Source organism: Lynx canadensis, chromosome B2 (assembly GCF_007474595.2).
Source record: "Lynx canadensis isolate LIC74 chromosome B2, mLynCan4.pri.v2, whole genome shotgun sequence".
Lineage (NCBI taxonomy): Eukaryota > Metazoa > Chordata > Mammalia > Carnivora > Felidae > Lynx > Lynx canadensis.
The window spans coordinates 11,034,601-11,051,129 of record NC_044307.1 but is presented as its reverse complement, the minus strand read 5'-3'; the positions used below and the strand labels follow the sequence as shown (position 1 = coordinate 11,051,129).

The window sequence follows — 16,529 nt, the reverse complement described above, 5'->3', positions numbered from 1 at the left end:
GCCCAGGGTTTGTCAGTGGGTCCTGCCCACCCCACCCATGATATCGGTGGGGGGATGGGACTGAATGGCCCCCAAAGCCAGATGCTCATGAGAGAACAGACGAGACAGGAGCACGGAAGGAGAGCATTTTAGGATTTTTTTGTGTATCGCTTTAGCTAAGAACCGTAGGTTGCGTCTTAGAGATTACTTCTGATTCTAGAAACTCTTAACCATCTTTCTCTTGCTCGTTTTCCAGATTGCCTTGCAGTTTCCATACAGATTTTGGGACAGTAAAGTTCAAGGGGCTGACTTTTTCGGTCACGTTCCGCCTAGTGCCGGCAAGCGGGGGCTTTTTGCTGTGTTCTATGACATGGATCCCCAGGTAAAATCGGTGGTGACATGCGGTTTGAACTCCCTTACTGCAGTTTAGAATTTGGATTGGTAATGACTCTGGTGTCAAGCTCAGGAGCTAATGGACGTGGCGGATGCTGTAGATACGTACTTACATGCTGGCAGGGTACTTGGACTGGGATATTTTCCTACAGGAAAAGCCCGACATCTGCCATGTTCTCTTCAGGTACTAATGTTGCTCCCTGGGAAGGGGATTCGTTCTTTGTGGAAACAGATATTTCGGGCTGATGGGGAGTCCTCTTAGGGAGAGTCAGCTCAGCACAGGACAGTAATGACTGGTGCCTGAACACTGCTCTCCCGGGTCCTGTGAGCACGGACGAAGGGCAGGGTATGGTTGGCCCCGAGGAGGACGAGGGCAGGCTCCGTGTTGGCAGATGTGACTGGTCGGGGAGCAGAGGGAGGGAGGGGCGTCCCTGGGACTTGGTAATACTAATGTCACGCACAAGAATCACCTTTGGTGTTTTGTTTCCCGTTCTTCTCCCTTCCAAGAAACTTTCTTAATTTTTTTGTAACGTATGTTTGTTTATTTTGAGAGAGAGTGAGCAGCACAGGGGCAGAGAGAGACAGAGGAAGAATCCCAAGCAGGCTCCGCGCTGTCAGCGCAGAGCCCGATGTGAGGCTTGATCTCACGAACCATGAGATCATGATCTGAGCTGAAATCAAGTGTCAGATACTTAACTGACTGAGCCATCCAGGCCCCTTAATTTTTTTTTAATGTTTATTTTTGAGAGAGAGAGAGAACAAGTAGGGGAGGGGCAGAGAAAGAAGGGTCAGACAGAGGATCTGAAGCTGGCTCCATGCTGTCAGCACAGAGCCCAATGTGGGCCTTGAACTCATGAACTGAGATCATGACCTGAGCCAAAGTCAGAGGCTTAACTGACTGAGCCACCCTGGCACCCCATCCCAAGAAACTTTGTTAAAAGGTTGCACTTGGGCAAAATTTCTTTACTGTTTGAGAAAGATTTTTTTCCCCTTATTTTATCTGCTGATCTCCCTTCTCCACCTTCTTCTATTTCTTCTAGAACAAGTAAGGGAAAAAGCCAAGAGAACCCTGAATTTGATATTTACACTTCTTCCTGAGTTGTTCAGCCACGAACAATAAAATGTAGAGATGAATATGGAGTTTTGTGAGGGAAACAGACTGGTGGTTGAAATGGGGCTGAGGGGCAGGGGGAAATCCTGAGATGTGTAGGACGAGGGCCTTCCCCAGTCGGAGCCGTGCATTCAGGGACCTCTGTACTGGAAGCAGGAAGTGTGAACTGTCCCTTCCGCGTCTGCAGAAGAAGCAGAGCGTGCTGATGTCGGTGGTCGCCGGGGAGGCCGTGGCGTCCGTCAGGACCCTGGATGACAAGCAGGTGCTCCAGCAGTGCATGGCCGCCCTCCGGGAGCTGTTCAAGGAGCAGGTCAGAGCCGCCTCCGGGACGGGGGAGAAGGCGGACGGCCGTGTCGGTCCCTCTCCCGTTGTCTGGCTGCCCGCTAAGTCCCCGGGCTGGCCTGCCAGGGCTCCCGTAACAGAATACCCCAATCTGGGTGGTTTCAACGATGGACATTTCCGTTCTCGCAGTTCTGAGGCTGGAAGGTCCGAGATCAAGGTGCAGGCAGGTTTGGCTTCTTCCCAGGCCTCTTTCCTTGGTCTGCAGATGACCGCCTTCCCCCGAGACCTCACGTGGTCTTCCCGTTGTGCTTGGCTGTGTCCTAATTGCCTCTTCCTAGAAGGACACCAGTCAGACTGGATTAAAGCCCACCTTCGGGACCTCATGGGAACTGAATTACCTTGTGAGAGGCCCTTTCTCAGATATGGTGACATTATGAGGTTCGGGGGGTTTAGGGTTCTGACACACGAATTTGAGGGGGCCGCAATTGAGTCTATAGCAATATTCCATACCACCTTTCACGCCATTGTCTTCCTTTTGCTCACATCATCCGCACACCTCTTTCTTTTCCTTTTCCTTTCCCATTCCCCTTCCCTTCCCTTCTTCCTTCTTTTCCTCCCTCCACCCCCTTCCTTTCGCGCTAATCTGCAAAGGGTGGCAGTGCGCTGGGGCACAGACAGGCTTCAGGAATCTGCATGTCACGTTTGCTCAGGGGCGACGTGGAGCTTCCGTGTACCGTTCCTATTTTAGTACACGTGCTGCTGAAGCGAGCACCACATCCCCTTCCTTTCCTAAGGATGTAACAGGCTCAGCATTTTCCCTACATCCTGTATTAACCCAAACCCTAGCGAGCTTTGAGAGCAACCTTCCTTTCAAAGGGATGTTGTCCAGAATATTCTCGTACCCTACAGATGCAGCTAGTCTCATTTCTGTCTTTTTCCAGAGGGGCTCAGGGTACTTCATATTTGCCAGTTGAGTACGTCTCACAGTCTCTGCAGATTGGGAAATGGCGTAGCTGTCATCTTTTTCAAATAAAGGGATGGAAATAGAAAGAAATGAAATGAGAGAAAAGTTACATAAAGCAGAGAAAGAGACACCCGGGGGTGTTATTTTACGTGATGTGATTACATCTCACAGTAGTCCCTAGTTTGTGGGTTTTTGTCCAAAAACTCATTTTCACATTCGTTGTTTGGAATTTAGTGGGTAGTTTCCATAGAACTATTTTTGTTTCTTTTTGAGAGAGGAGAGCACACGAGCAGGAAGGGGCAGAGAGGCGGATAGAGGATCCGAAGCGGGCTCTGCACTGACAGCAGAGAACCTGTCTCGGGGCTCGAACTCACAAACCGTGAGATCGTGACCTGAGCCCAAGTCGGACACTGAACCCACTGAGCCACCCAGGCGCCCTCCGTGGACCTGTTTTTCATGGTGGTGCTCGTCAGGGCTCACCTGACTGAAAACTTAGTGAACGTGAAACATGGCCTCGTCTGGCCGTTCCTTTGGAGCAGCCTGCTGAGAACCGCAAGCTGAGGTCCCAGCACCGCCCCCTCCACTCTGGCCCAGACACCCCTCCGCCACCGTCCCCCGGGCACACGCCAGTCTCTGGCGACGATCAAGTCTCCGGCAGGATGAAGGGTGGAAGTGAGCCGTGGCGGGGGCTGCAGGGTTGGGGCGGGAGATGGAGGAAGCTGCACAAATGGGGGTGGGGGGGGGCCCGGGGGGAGCTGCAGGGGGCAGAGGGGCCACAGCAGAGTCTAAGAGGATTAACTCCGTCTCCAGAGGAGGCGGGAGTGTAGATTTGTGCTCTGGCTGCGCACGTCTAGGCCCCTCTTTGATCCCGGCTCCTGGTTCCCTCCGCCCCACACAGGAGGTCCCCGACCCCACGAAGTATTTCGTCACTCGGTGGAGCACGGACCCCTGGATCCAGATGGCGTACAGCTTCGTGAAGACGGGCGGGAGCGGAGAAGCCTACGATATCCTCGCTGAGGAGATACAGGGAATGGTCTTCTTTGCTGGCGAGGTGCGTGTGGCCATCCTGAACCCGCTCACTGTTGTTTTCGTGACTTTTAATGAAAGTGATGTACGTCCGGTGTTTAAAAGCAGAGTCAGATACGGTCAAAAGTATTAGGACCCCGAGACAGCAGACAGATGCCCCCTCAGCATCCTCCTCCCACCCCCAGGGCGGCCATTTTTAACGCTTTCTGTTGTTTCTTCAGGAATTTACTTCATGTTTTCAAATATTTGTATTGTTGACTTCTGGTTCAACAAAGTAGACATTGGAGCACCTGGGTCGCTCAGTCGGTTAAGCGTCTCTTGGTTTTAGCTCAGGTCACGATCTCACGGTTTGTGGGTTCGAGCCCCACGTCGGGTTCTGTGCTGTGGGCGAGGAGACTGCCTGGGATTCTCTCACTACCTCTCTCTGCCTTTTCCTCTCTCTCTCTCTTTCTCAAAATAAACTTAAAGCAATTAAAAAAAAAGTAGACATTGCTGACTTATCAGGTGAAAGACTTAGCCTATTTAGTGTGGTTATTTCACACTTGAAATGGTGCTCCTGTGAAATATGCTTCCTGCTGAGCCACGAGCTCTTCATTGACTTCGTTTTTATTTATTTAAAAAAAAATTTTTTTTTTTAACATTTATTTATTTTTGAGACAGAGACAGAGAATGAACGGGGGAGGGTCAGAGAGAGAGGGAGACACAGAATCGGAAGCAGGCTCCAGGCTCTGGGCCATCATCAGCCCAGAGCCCGACGCGGGGCTCGAACCCACGGACCGTGAGATCGTGACCTGAGCCGAAGTCGGACGCTTAACCGACTGAGCCACCCAGGCGCCCCTTCATTGACTTCGTTTTTACACAGCTTCCTGTTTTCTTGACAGTCTCACTGGCCCCTTTTTTCATTAGCTTAATTCTTTCTGTGCTTCTCCTCGGGCCCCTCCGCCCTTCAGGCTTCCCTCAGTCACTCAATCCCTGTGATTCCCTCAATCCTCAGGGGAATCCCACAGGCTTCCCTCAATCCCTGTGAGCTGGTGTGTTAGCTCCATTTTTGAAACCCCCTTCCTGGGGTCCTCTTGCCTATGTTCTGGTCTATACTGGCTGATCTCTGGGACTCCTCCTCACCATTTTCCAGGTTTTTGTTTTCTAGATACCTTTCTCCTTTTTTTTTTAATGTGTATTTTTTTAAATTGTGGTAAACTATACATATCATTTACCACCTTAACTATTTTTTTAAGTTTTTAAATATTTAAGGAATTTCACATGTGATTCCTTCCACTGCCAATCGATCACCGGAGTTCCTCCAAAGTCAGAATCATAATCTTCAAAATAGCTTTTATTTTTTTAATTTTTAAAATTATTTTTAAAATGTTTGTTTTGAGAGAGAGAGAGTGTGTACGGGTGGGGGAGGGACAGAGAGAGAATGGGGGAGAGAAAATCCCAAGCAGGCTCTGCATTCTCAACAAAGAGCCTGACCTGGGGCTTGAACTCGTGAACCTGTGAGATCGTGACCTGAGCCGAAAGCAAGAGTCAGATGTTCAACCGACTGAGCCACCCAGGCGCCCCACAAAGGTTCCAGTTTCTGCACATCCTCACCAGCAGTGTGCTGTTTTCTGGCTTTTGGTAATAGCCATCCTAATGGGTAGGAAGTAGCCTGGCTCCTTTCTTGGTTTACTTCTGTTGAGAAATGTTTTGCTGTTTTGATTACTGATTTTTTTCGGTGCCTGTTTTTCGCTGGCTTGTCATCTGGAAGCTCATATCCTTCCGTCCTTGATTTCTTACTTCTGACCATTTTCTCCTCACGTTTTTTATTTCTCTTATTTCTACATCTTCCATTATATAAATTGGAACTTCTAAACTGATTTTCTTTTCTTTGCTGTTACTCGTGTGTCTTATCCTGTTTCTGTTTCTCTCCTTGAATTGACTTTGGGAATTTTGGCTCTTTTACGAGCACTTTCTTGCCCTCAGGTTCTTCTTTTGGTAGCATCCTCTTCTTGCTTAGTGACTCCTCAGAGTTCTAGTTTGTTTCCGTCAGCCTCCGCTTCCCACACATCCAGATATGCCATCGTTGACTGCTCAGACTGGAGGGAGGCATTTTTACAAAAGCCTGTTGAGAACGCCCACGAGCTTGCCAAGGGGCGGTTGGATCCCCAAACAGTCTATCTACAGCTCTTTGGGAACATTCTGGGTGCCGGCAGCCTTGCTCTTAGTTATGAAGACCTGACTTAATCCCCATGTTCTTTGGTGCCTCACCCCCACCTCTGCCTCTGGTCTCCAGGGGGGTGCGGCCATGGGGGTGGGGAAGCTGGTGAGGAACCCGATTGCTTGCTCTTCCAGGCCTGTTTTCACCGGTGCCCCGCCTCTGCCTCCGCCTCCGTCCTTCCCGATGCCTCCAGTGGCCGAGATGGTTAAAAGGTTCTTTGGGGTGAATCGGCTGGCTTTGGATCACCTCCCCGCCACCCTCCCCAAACTTCACCCAGTGAAGAGAAACCTCAGAGCTCTTTCATCGGCTTTCATCCTTTGTGGATTATAGTTTGGGACCGCCCAGGTCTTCTAGTGCCATCTAAAATAGAGTTATCTTTTCTCTCTCTGATTTTTGGATGATTACAAAAGAACGTCATTTAAAAACTGGCTGTGTGGTTTGTCCTTGGCCTGCAAAGCTTTGTGGGAACAGAGCGTGACTGCACGCCAGGCAGCAACTGTCCGCTGCTTCCAAGAGAAGCTGCATTAGGCTCATGTGATACAGTTGTTACTTCACACTGAAAACATTAAACATTTTTTATTAAAAAAAAATTTTTTTAATGTTTATTTTTGAGACCGAGACCACATGAGTGGGGGAGGGGCAGAGAGAGAGGGAGACACAGAATCTGAAGCCGGCTCTAGGCCCTGAGCTGTCAGCCCAGAGCCCGACATGGGGCTCGAACCCATGAAGTGTGAGTCGAAGTCGGACGCTTAACTGACTGAGCCACCTAGGCGCCCCTAAAAAATTTTTAAAGCCGTTTCTCTGAGGTTTCTGCCATTTTTTTACCCCCTACTAGTAATTGTATTTTTTCTAATGTTATGTATTTATTTTTTAAGTTTATTTTGAGAGAGAGCCAGGGGGAGGGACAGAGAGAGGGAGACAGAATCCCAAGCAGGCTCTGTGCCATCAGCACAGAGCCCAGCACGGGGCTTGAACCCACGAACCATGAGATTGTAACCTGAGCCAAGACCAAGAGTCAGACGCTTAACCGACTGGAACCACTCCGGCACCCCAGTAATTGTATTCTTACCTCCTGACCATTCCTCTCCATTTACTGAAGTGTTTGGCACTGGCTGTTGTCCCTTGCATCCAGCCGTAAATCTAGGTGACATGGAACATGCTTCAGTTCACGTGGAACTTCCTGCATTTCCTATCCTCCTCCATCTTCTGAGATCGGCTCACCCCCGCCTCAGTGACTCTTTCCCATAGCTACATCCCAGACCTTGTCGCCGTCCCCACCAACCCCCAAGCCACAGATCAATCTGCTGCTTGCCCTGGTTTGCGGATTCTGTTCCCACTCCAACCTCCTGGAGAGCGGTCTTCTCCCACGGACAGTCCTCACCTTTCTGTCCCCTCCCCGTTGACGGACTCCTCTCTGTCCTGTGGCAGTCCTCTAGCAAAACTCCAGCCATGGGTGAATTGGTTCGCTTTCTGTGCTCATCACTGATTCCGACAGCGAGACTACTTGTCTGGGGGGCAGCGGCGGGGGCGGGCAGGGATTGTATCGTCTTCGTTATTCTTAATTCCGGGACACGGTGTGTATGTGAGTAATATCCTAAGGAGTGCCACTCAGTCCTTCACGGGAGTGGTGAAGCAGGGTGGCACAGCCAGAGAACAGCAGGTGCAGGGTGGGGGTGGGGGGAGGTAGAGTGTTAACATGAGCACAGAGGAGCGCCTGCCGGCAGTCTTGATTCGAGGATCAGAGAGTGTATGCTTGTATTATGTTTCGGTGATCGCCTGAGTTCCTTCTGTGTGATTTCAAATTATGCAATTTTTTTCTTACAGGCAACAAACAGGCATTTCCCACAAACTGTTACAGGGGCATATTTGAGTGGTGTTCGAGAAGCAAGTAAGATTGCAGCATTCTGAATAGAATTTGTCTGGACCCAGCTTTCTTCTGTGCTCCAAATGGTAAAGTTTGAAACACATGTTAAACCTCACTTTCATAAAATCAAGACAAAAAAACCTCCTCCTGAGAGCATTAGCCCCAAGAATCCTTTTGTAAGCACTTATATTTAATTGCATTTTCCACAGGTGTGACTAGGGCTGTCTTCTGTATTTCAGAACAAAGCAGAATATAACCTTACATTAAGACAGGATTTCTTCCACGGTTGGAAATTCCCTTTGAATTTTGACATCTTGTTTGGCTCATCAGTTTTCAAGCATTGAGAAACCATTGTTTTCAAACATCAAGAAACCAAGCAGCAATCATTAAAAAGGCAGATAAAGCCATGTGTTTTTCTTCTGTCACAGTTCATCAGTATCTTTGCCAATGAGCCTTAAGATTTTTATATAGCTCCAAAATTGAGCTTTTACTTAAAATTTAGATAGAAATCTTTCCCTTTCAGATACAGCACAAACTCTTCAGTTAAAAGTAAATGAAGCTTCTAGACTATTTTATATTGTACATATTTCTTTCCATTGGGTATTCAAAAGAAATTTAAATTCGGGTCTCTTTTGTGATAAAACATTTCAGATTTGTGCACTCATTGGCAAACAGCAAAATTTTCAGTTCCTCAAACAGTATAGGCATTCTGTGGTTTTCGATGGGGTAGAGATAGTAGTCTTCATACTTGAGACCATTTAGAATAGGGCTATTTTTCTTAGAGCCAAGTTTGGTCCAATGGCACACTTTAGCCTTAATTTTGGCAACCGCTGGCAAAAAGATCTTGTCAGAATACTTTAATAAAACTCCCTCTACTGCCTCTTTTTAAAATAACTGATCCAGTCTGTTTTTTGCAGCCTGATGTTTTCAGTATTCCATAGGCAGGTCCACCGGAAAACTGCAGAAAATGTGAGATTTCCTGGTAAATATTTCACATTTAAAGCCATATCTTAAAAGCTGGAGAACATGGCACATATTCACTTTTTCCTTTTTTCTCCTCCTGACAAAAGAATTCAATTAAACTCTGGTTTCAGGGACTTCAGGATGCTTATCTTGCCAAGAAGTTAGAAAAGCGGATGGTAACTTAAATGCTTTTGTTTTAAAAAGTCTGAACAGTTCTTTCAATTATGTTAGTCTGCACTGAAAAAAGGACTCAAAAGGACATTTTTCAGAATATTAGGTATTTTTAAAATTTAAAGTCAGCTTGTAAGTAGAAATAGAATTTTATGGAAACGTTAGACGGTTTAGACACCCCCCTCCTCAGCAAAGTATGATACAAACACAAGAAGGCAAACAGCAGTAAATTGGTTTCAAAGTTGGGTTAACATAGGAAAATGTTGATAGACTATCTGATGAGACTCATTGGTACTGACTGGGAAGTATTCTGCTTTAAAAATGTTATGTGTTAAACTGTTTAAACAATAGCATGTATTTAGTGATAAATGCAAAATATTTTAAGTTTGAAATGGTTCACGGTTAGTCTCTGGGCTCTTAAACTTGTACTGTGCCACAAGCAAACTAAGGAAAACCCTAGTTAGCTCAAGCGCAGTACATGTGTATTTAAAAAGTTTCCTGTCCCAAGTGACATCATTTGACATTTTGTTAAGGAACCACGGTACTTTTGAGTTTTTGACTGTTTTTCACAGTTTGAAGATTTTGTAATTGAAGAGCAGTGACTACACAATGTTTTAACTGCAGATTGTGAACAGCTGGTTGTGTAAAACTGCTTAATAAAAACTAGACTTGTTTTTCAAATACCGTGCACTGTAGTGGTGAGCACTGGGTACACCTTCCCCACGACCTTTCATGCACACCACCCGTCTCCTCTCCTCTCCTGCAAGCCGCCTTCAGACTTGTTTAGCTCCTGGGTCTTACACCCTTTCAAGTAAATGGTCATAAAATAAACAGTTGTGAACCGTAATCACTTAGTTTTGTGAGGTCACTTTCAAGTTTTCCTTCAGGATTTCTTCAGAGTTTGTGTTCAGCAGTCACTGAACGACTCCAAATTAAATGGGTCATGGGGCTAAATCCATTAAAATCCCCATCCAGGGGCGCCTGGGTGGCTCAGTCGCTTAAGAGTCTGACTCTTGGTTTCGGTTCAGGTCATGATCTATCTCATGGGTTCGTGAGTTTGAGCCCCGCGTCAGGCTCTGCGCTGACAGTGCAGAACCTGCCTGGGATTCTCTCTCTTCCTGCCCCGCCACTGTGTGCTTTTTCTCTCTCAAAATCAACAACAAAAATCCCTGTTCTGAAATCCTCAGCTAGGGGGGAAATGCTACAGAAACGGAAGACATTAATACAAGAGACAAGAGCATGGATTTATTAGTTTTATTGACAAGGTTTATAGGAACAAATTAAATATTTAAAATCAACGGCCAATTTTTAGGTCTCATTTAGTTGTTTATTCATTTGTATTTATCAAGAAACACGTCAGACCTGTGAAAGTACCTGCTAACGGCCAACATTTATCATTTTTATGTATTTCATGTTCTCCGTTTAAACACTCAACTGGTTTATCAAAGGCCTAATTCTCTCATAAGCAGTTATGTTTTTAAAATTCAGAAATTATTTAATAAACTGATTACGACAATGTAAAAGATGAAACAATCTAATTCAGGAGTGGTCTGTGTATTGATCACCCAGAATCCTGATTGGCCAAAATTTAAAACCTAAAAGTCCTGATTCCACGAATACATTAAACTTCTTTAATGTTAAAAATAAGTCTTTTTATCACTTTTGAGAAATACTTTGTCGGAGATACCCACTGTTGCCTACACGTTATCTTCTAGCATTATACTTGGTACATTTACCATAATTATAAAGGTGGCCAGGTTTCCTGTAAATATCCGCATTTTACATGGGCAAAAGCAGTTAATAAAAATCAGTTCATTAGAAGCCAAATGTGCTTGTACTTAATCCCCTTCCCCCAATTTTGAAGTTCTGATGTGTTGATTTGGTCTACCCTTAACATAAAATGTTATCTACAGACACTTGCAGAGTTAACACTAAAACTACAAATTGACACTTCTGAGGCAAAGCAGAGAACGACCTGTTCCTTCAGTGTTTTCTCCACTGAATTCTGATTTCGCTGCTCCGTCACATACCATCTGGCCGAACACTGACATTTCATAGTTTATAACTGTAAAGATACCTACCTATAGGAGTTTAAAAATTGATCTGCACAAAAGAAATAAAAAAACTTTATATACAACAAAGTTGTTTTTAAAAATACAAAAATAACATCTGTCACTTTTGTCATGCTGACGATTTGACATATATACACATGCAGCAGAAATTTTCCAATTTAATCATCTGGATAGCTGAAGCCTGTATATTTTTAATATGATGAACACACTGCCACTGTCAGATGTGTATTCAAAATATTTCATCTACTAAATACTGCCATAGTCTCTGCATGTATAAATGTCAATAATAGTTTCTTCTACTTCGTTAAAAGTATGTCTGAAACAAGCGAATACTAAGCACGCTAAAACTACGATCTCATATAAAGAAATCCAAAATGTACAAAATACAGCTATAAAAGCAAGGAACAATTACTGCCATGCAAAATTTTAAACTAAAAACTGCATAGAAATGCAATTTAAAACAACAAACTCAAATTTACTTAAAAAGATCAGCGACAGGTGGTCCTACTAACACAACGCTTGCAAGGGGTAGAAAAGGAAATACATTCTCTTTGCTGGTATAACGGTATAAATCAGATCCTGACGTCCACGGGACAAGTTATCTCCTCTGCCTCAAGAAATCAGCTGCAACGAGAGAGAAATGTCATTTTCCTCTACCCAAAATACAGTATTAAGAACACAAAAATCATACCCCACCTTCCCTTTAAAACTTCTGTTTTACTACTGTGACCTTGGGAAATCTGTTGGGACCGATACAAAAATATAGCTACTGCTGATCTTCTGACTTCGGTGGAAAGGAATTACGCTCCAGTAGTTGTGTGAGCACCTGTGTTGAGCCTGGCTGCCCGTGTATGTTGTGAGCTGGAGGTCAAGTTTTGTCACTAATATTCAGACTTTATTTTTTTAAACTCTATAATGAGAATGAAAAATATTTTGCCCATCTATTTTGAGAAAATCTGAGGGTCAAATGTGATATAGTGACATGAACATTTTGAAAAACATACAGTATTTGATATATAATTTGTCTTATACATTCAAAATGACCAAAATCAGAAAAGGTGGATGTATTTACCTCTTTAACAGTTGTTTTTATGAAATCTTTTCTTTCAGTTAAATCATAAGCAGGATAATTTTCATATACCTATAGTGAAAATTAAAAGTAGATTTAAAAATACAGTAGTAACACAGTTTACCTTTGGATACAGAAGAAATGTAGGCCGTGTACAAATAGCAGCACGTCTAAGAATTCTGGTTCACCATATACAACTACTGCAAACGAGCAGAAACTAAACTAGGACGCAGCCATTCTCAGTGTCATCTCTACTACTGGGAGTATCAGCTGAATTAACACACACAGGCGAGGAAAACACCTACACAGAGATGGTAGGTAAGTGGACTGAATTCATTATACTGGCAGGCTGTCGGCCAGATGTTCCGTGGAGGTATCCTTACGTTCTTCCTTCCGTCATCCAACACTGACAGTTCCTCGACCTGAACTCGAATGAACTTCAGCCTCCGCTGCACTGCTCCACCCCGTCCCCTAAGTTAAATCACTGAGATCCAGGTGGTCTCAGGGGTCCTCTACCCCTACAGCTTTACTCTCTAAACGGCCCCTCTCTTTGGTCAACTTGCCACCTGCTTGACTTCACAATCACTCCCCGGCCTGACTCCACACAAGCCTGCCTGCTTCGCTCCTAAGGACTAGTTAAGGTAAGCAAACTTTTTCAGTTAAGGGCCAGACAGTAAGTGGTTTCAGCTTTTCCAGGAACACAGTTTGTCACAACTACTCAACTGTGCCACTGTAGCATGAAAGCTGCCACAGACAACACTTGAATGAATGGATGTGGCTGTTGTCACATTAAACTATTTACAAAACCAGATGGTAAGAGGGATTTGGCCCACAGGCTGCGGTCTGCCAAGTCCTGCAAACAGAGTCGATCATTTACATCACTCCTGTCATTCACCCCTTGTTACTTCCCTGCAAAACTCTGTCCCTCAACTGGTCTAACACCACTTTTTCTATGATTGATCCAGAGGAAAGACTGCTGTGGGAACACAGAACTTTTAAAAGACCGGTCCCATGCCAAGTTCATGGTATCCGATGTCCGAGCCTTCCCGGGGTTAACCCGACTCTCTCTCAGCAGGTCCTCCTGTGCTATCAATGGCATTTTCATCCCTTCCTCCCTCTTGCTCTTGGCCAAGAATTCCTTCAATGTTGACCTATCTTCCCCTCCAGTTTACTGAATGTGGATCCATCAATATTCCCATTTCCGTTACCTCTGCAGGGACCCTTTCTGGAACTCTCCTGTACATCAGCTTCTCCTCCTTCCCCAGCACTAGTCCCTCAGCCTAACATAAGCATGTGCTTTCTCTCCCTGACCTTAAGTATTTTATCAACTTGTATCCTCACCCCCCATTTAACTACGATTTCCCTTCTACAGCAAGATGTTTAAAACAGCTTTATTCACTTTCCTCACTATTAATTCTTGATCCAAGGGTAATTAATCCCTGCATTTATCATCCGTGGAACTGCTCTTATTACGTGAACAATCATCTTCTAATTGCGGAGTCCAAAAAACCACACAAGTCTTTCTCACTGGACCTCTCCCTGTTAAATAATCCCCTTAAAAAATTATGTAAGTGTATTCACGAAAATCAAACGCATAGGACTCATCTCCCTTTACTCTTCCCTCATCTCTCCCCTCAGAGGAAACCAGTTATCAGTTTGCTGTGCATTCTTCCAGACCTTTAAAAATGAGTTTCTACACAAACTCATAGATACATCAATGGCAATATGGTTTTCCCGTATTTACTTAGATAGGATAATATTCTAGATTTTTCAAAAAGTTGACAATACCTGGAACGTTTTTCCGAGTTCTTTTGAACTGCTACATAGCATTCCAAAAATACAGACGTACCATGTTAAACATTTCCCTATCGATGGCCATTTAGGTTGTTTCTGATTTTTCAATATTACAGACATGCTGAACATTATTGTAATCATTTTGTGCAGATGTGACTATGTCTTTAGCATAGAGACCTAGAAATGGAATTTGCTAGGTTAAAGGGCATTTGCAATTTAAATTTTAAGCTACTACTTAATTGTTCTCCAAAGCTGTTACAACTTCATGCATGAGTATGTCTCCCTATACCTTTGCCAAGCATGAAGACTCGCTTAATCTTTATAAAGATTCTGTCAAGCTAAGAAGCACAAATATTTCAATTTCTATCTTCCTCATTAGTAGGGAAAGCGTGTCTTCATGTTTACAGGGCATTTTATGTTATTGCCCCTGTGAACTGCTTTCCATAACCATTGCCCATTGTCTCAGGTAAAGTCATGACCTTTTCTTAACTGGCACTATCCCCTCCCGACCATTCTGGAAACTGTCTCGTCTCTTGGCTTTGACAGCACCTTTCTCTCTATGATTTTTTATATTTTGTAGAAATTACTTCTCAACTCAGAGTCTCCAGGACTCTCTGTCCTTTGCTTTTCTCACCCTTTTTCTTCTTCCCTGGGCCACCTTATCTAGACTTTTGGTTTTAACTCCCAGCAGTAGCCCAGTTTGGCTCTCTCTCCAAACTTGGGAGAATTACAATGATCACAGTTTCTCCCACTGGGATGTTCTAAGCACCTCATCTCACGATGTCTAGAACGAAACTCCTCTTTTCCTCAGAGGGTACCCTCTGTTGTTTTCCATCGGAAGGTTAATGCTGCCGCGCCCGAACACCCACACTGAGCAACCTCTGACCAAGCTCTCCCGGCTCGCCTTGGATTACGGCCACCCTGTAACTTAGATTATGACAAACTTGGCTTTCTTGCCTCGCATCCCATTCTTCATCCTGTCTTCTCAGTGTGTCCATGAGGGCTCTTGAAAATTGGACTGCGTATGCCCCTATCGATCAGCTCCCAATATCCTACCCAGCTTCCCAATTCTCCCATCAGTTTCAGGGAAAAAACTAAACTCTGCAACAAGGCATATACAAGATCTGCAAAAGTTCTCCTTTTCCTACCTAACATCTATGAGGACTTCCTTCCAACTCTAGTCTTCACCCAAATGAAATTACTATTCCTCGCAGTCACTGTCCCATCTGACAGGCATGTGTCAGTACTGCTCCCCTGTATGGAGCAGCTGAGGCTCCAGGACGTCTTCCCTCCTCCCAGGCTCCTTCCCTGGTGGTGCGGCGCCCTCCGCACTTCCAGCCCAACCCCCACCGACTGTCCCCAACTCACTACAATAGCCATCTCCTCCCATCTCACTGATCAGTAAGCCCCCAACAGCCAAGTTAACAGATCCCCAGCTCTACCCCCAAATCTATCCCGGAATCTGGTACACAGGAGAGGCTCAGTGAATGCTGAATGAATAAACAAAACAATAATCAAGGTCTTAACAAAAGTACAGACTATGTCACCTTAGGTACATTTGAAATTTTAATTTGGTTTTACCATCAGAAACCAGATTGTAAAATCTCCCAATTTTGATTTCGGGTATAGAATCTCTAAGGAATCCTCTTCAAGACTAGGTCATTTTATTTTCTGAGTATCAGGAAAACTTCACAGAAGTCTGAACTAAGTACCTGATAACAGCATCTTAGTACAACAGTAATGCTGAAAATACGGTGGTCCATGAGATTCTGCTTTTTACAACTAACGCAATCTAAGGATCCATCAATAAAAAGTGTCCCGATCAGGAAGAGAGTGTTCTCCCTCAAGTCTGGAATCTATCGCCTTCACTGTATTCACTGGATACATCCCACTGTTGTTTACGAAGCAGGTCCAACAGGGCAGAGACTGACTCATTTAAAGCAGTATCCCAGCACCCGCAGAACAGTTCCACAGACATTTGTTCGCTAATGAATGCACATACAAATCTCGCACTGAACTGAGGGAAGAGTGAAAGAATTTTTCAAATAAAAGCAAAATGATCCAAGTATTTGTCCAATTACCTCCTTGCAAATCTGCTTCATTGTGACTTCCTCCAAGTTGGCACTGGCCAGTAATTTCTTCACTGTTTCCTTTAACTCTTCATCTGTAGGAGGTTTCTTCAATTTTTTAATTAAAGGTTCATCATCTGAACTGTCCTCAGATTCACTTTCTGAAAGACAAGCATTCATTAGATTTTCAAAGGAGTATTACATAAAATTATAAATCACTACTCAATAAATTACTTATAAAACATGCATTGAAATTTCTGTCAATTCTGAAAAACTGTAACCATAAAAAACTGGTATACCACTTTCTCCAAATTTTCTTTGCAGTTTATCTAATTTCCAAACACACTTCAAAACGCTTATATCATATGAATTAGATCTTTAGAGCTGTTGAAAAGGTGTCATTTCTAACCTACCTTTTTTGGAACTGTTTTGATTCTTCTTGGTGGTGCTGCTATCTGCCTTCTTAACATTAGCGCTTTTTACAGTTTTCTTACTTTTGGAAGTGGCTTTCTGTTTAGGTTTTTCTCTTTTAGAGGTCTTTTTTGGTGGCTGTTAGAAAGGAAAACAAAGAA

General features: G+C 44.3%; 2 protein-coding genes and 1 long non-coding RNA gene across 11 annotated transcripts in view; 1 reads left to right on the top strand and 2 right to left on the bottom strand.

Moving 5' to 3' along the window:
- Nucleotides 1-9,634, top strand: part of KDM1B (lysine demethylase 1B) — a 64,367-nt gene extending 54,733 nt beyond the window's left edge. For 4 of the 5 annotated variants that reach the window (XM_030314770.1, XM_030314769.1, XM_030314768.1 and 1 more), the window contains 4 exons: nucleotides 236-361; nucleotides 1,671-1,793; nucleotides 3,628-3,780; nucleotides 7,780-9,634. In XM_030314770.1, the coding sequence (XP_030170630.1) occupies nucleotides 236-361; nucleotides 1,671-1,793; nucleotides 3,628-3,780; nucleotides 7,780-7,863 (486 nt within the window). In that variant the 3' untranslated portion in view covers nucleotides 7,864-9,634. The remainder of the gene's footprint in view (nucleotides 1-235; nucleotides 362-1,670; nucleotides 1,794-3,627; nucleotides 3,781-7,779) is intronic. The other variant, XM_030314773.1, reaches the window with a different exon arrangement.
- Nucleotides 2,729-7,787, bottom strand: LOC115513547. Its single transcript, XR_003968734.1, has 3 exons — nucleotides 7,337-7,787; nucleotides 7,025-7,095; nucleotides 2,729-2,785 (listed from the first exon to the last, which is right to left on the bottom strand). It is a non-coding gene; the product is annotated as an uncharacterized LOC115513547 (long non-coding RNA).
- A 558-nt stretch (nucleotides 9,635-10,192) lies between the features above and the next one.
- DEK (DEK proto-oncogene) overlaps nucleotides 10,193-16,529 on the bottom strand; it is a 37,831-nt gene continuing 31,494 nt past the window's right edge. For 2 of the 5 annotated variants that reach the window (XM_030314764.1, XM_030314766.1), the window contains 4 exons: nucleotides 16,371-16,506; nucleotides 15,970-16,118; nucleotides 12,098-12,166; nucleotides 10,193-11,649 (listed from right to left, as the gene is read on the bottom strand). In XM_030314764.1, the coding sequence (XP_030170624.1) occupies nucleotides 11,638-11,649; nucleotides 12,098-12,166; nucleotides 15,970-16,118; nucleotides 16,371-16,506 (366 nt within the window). In that variant the 3' untranslated portion in view covers nucleotides 10,193-11,637. Of the gene's footprint in view, nucleotides 11,650-12,097; nucleotides 12,167-13,865; nucleotides 14,066-15,969; nucleotides 16,119-16,370; nucleotides 16,507-16,529 lie in introns of those variants that run through there. The other 3 variants (XM_030314763.1, XM_030314765.1, XR_003968732.1) reach the window with 3 other exon arrangements.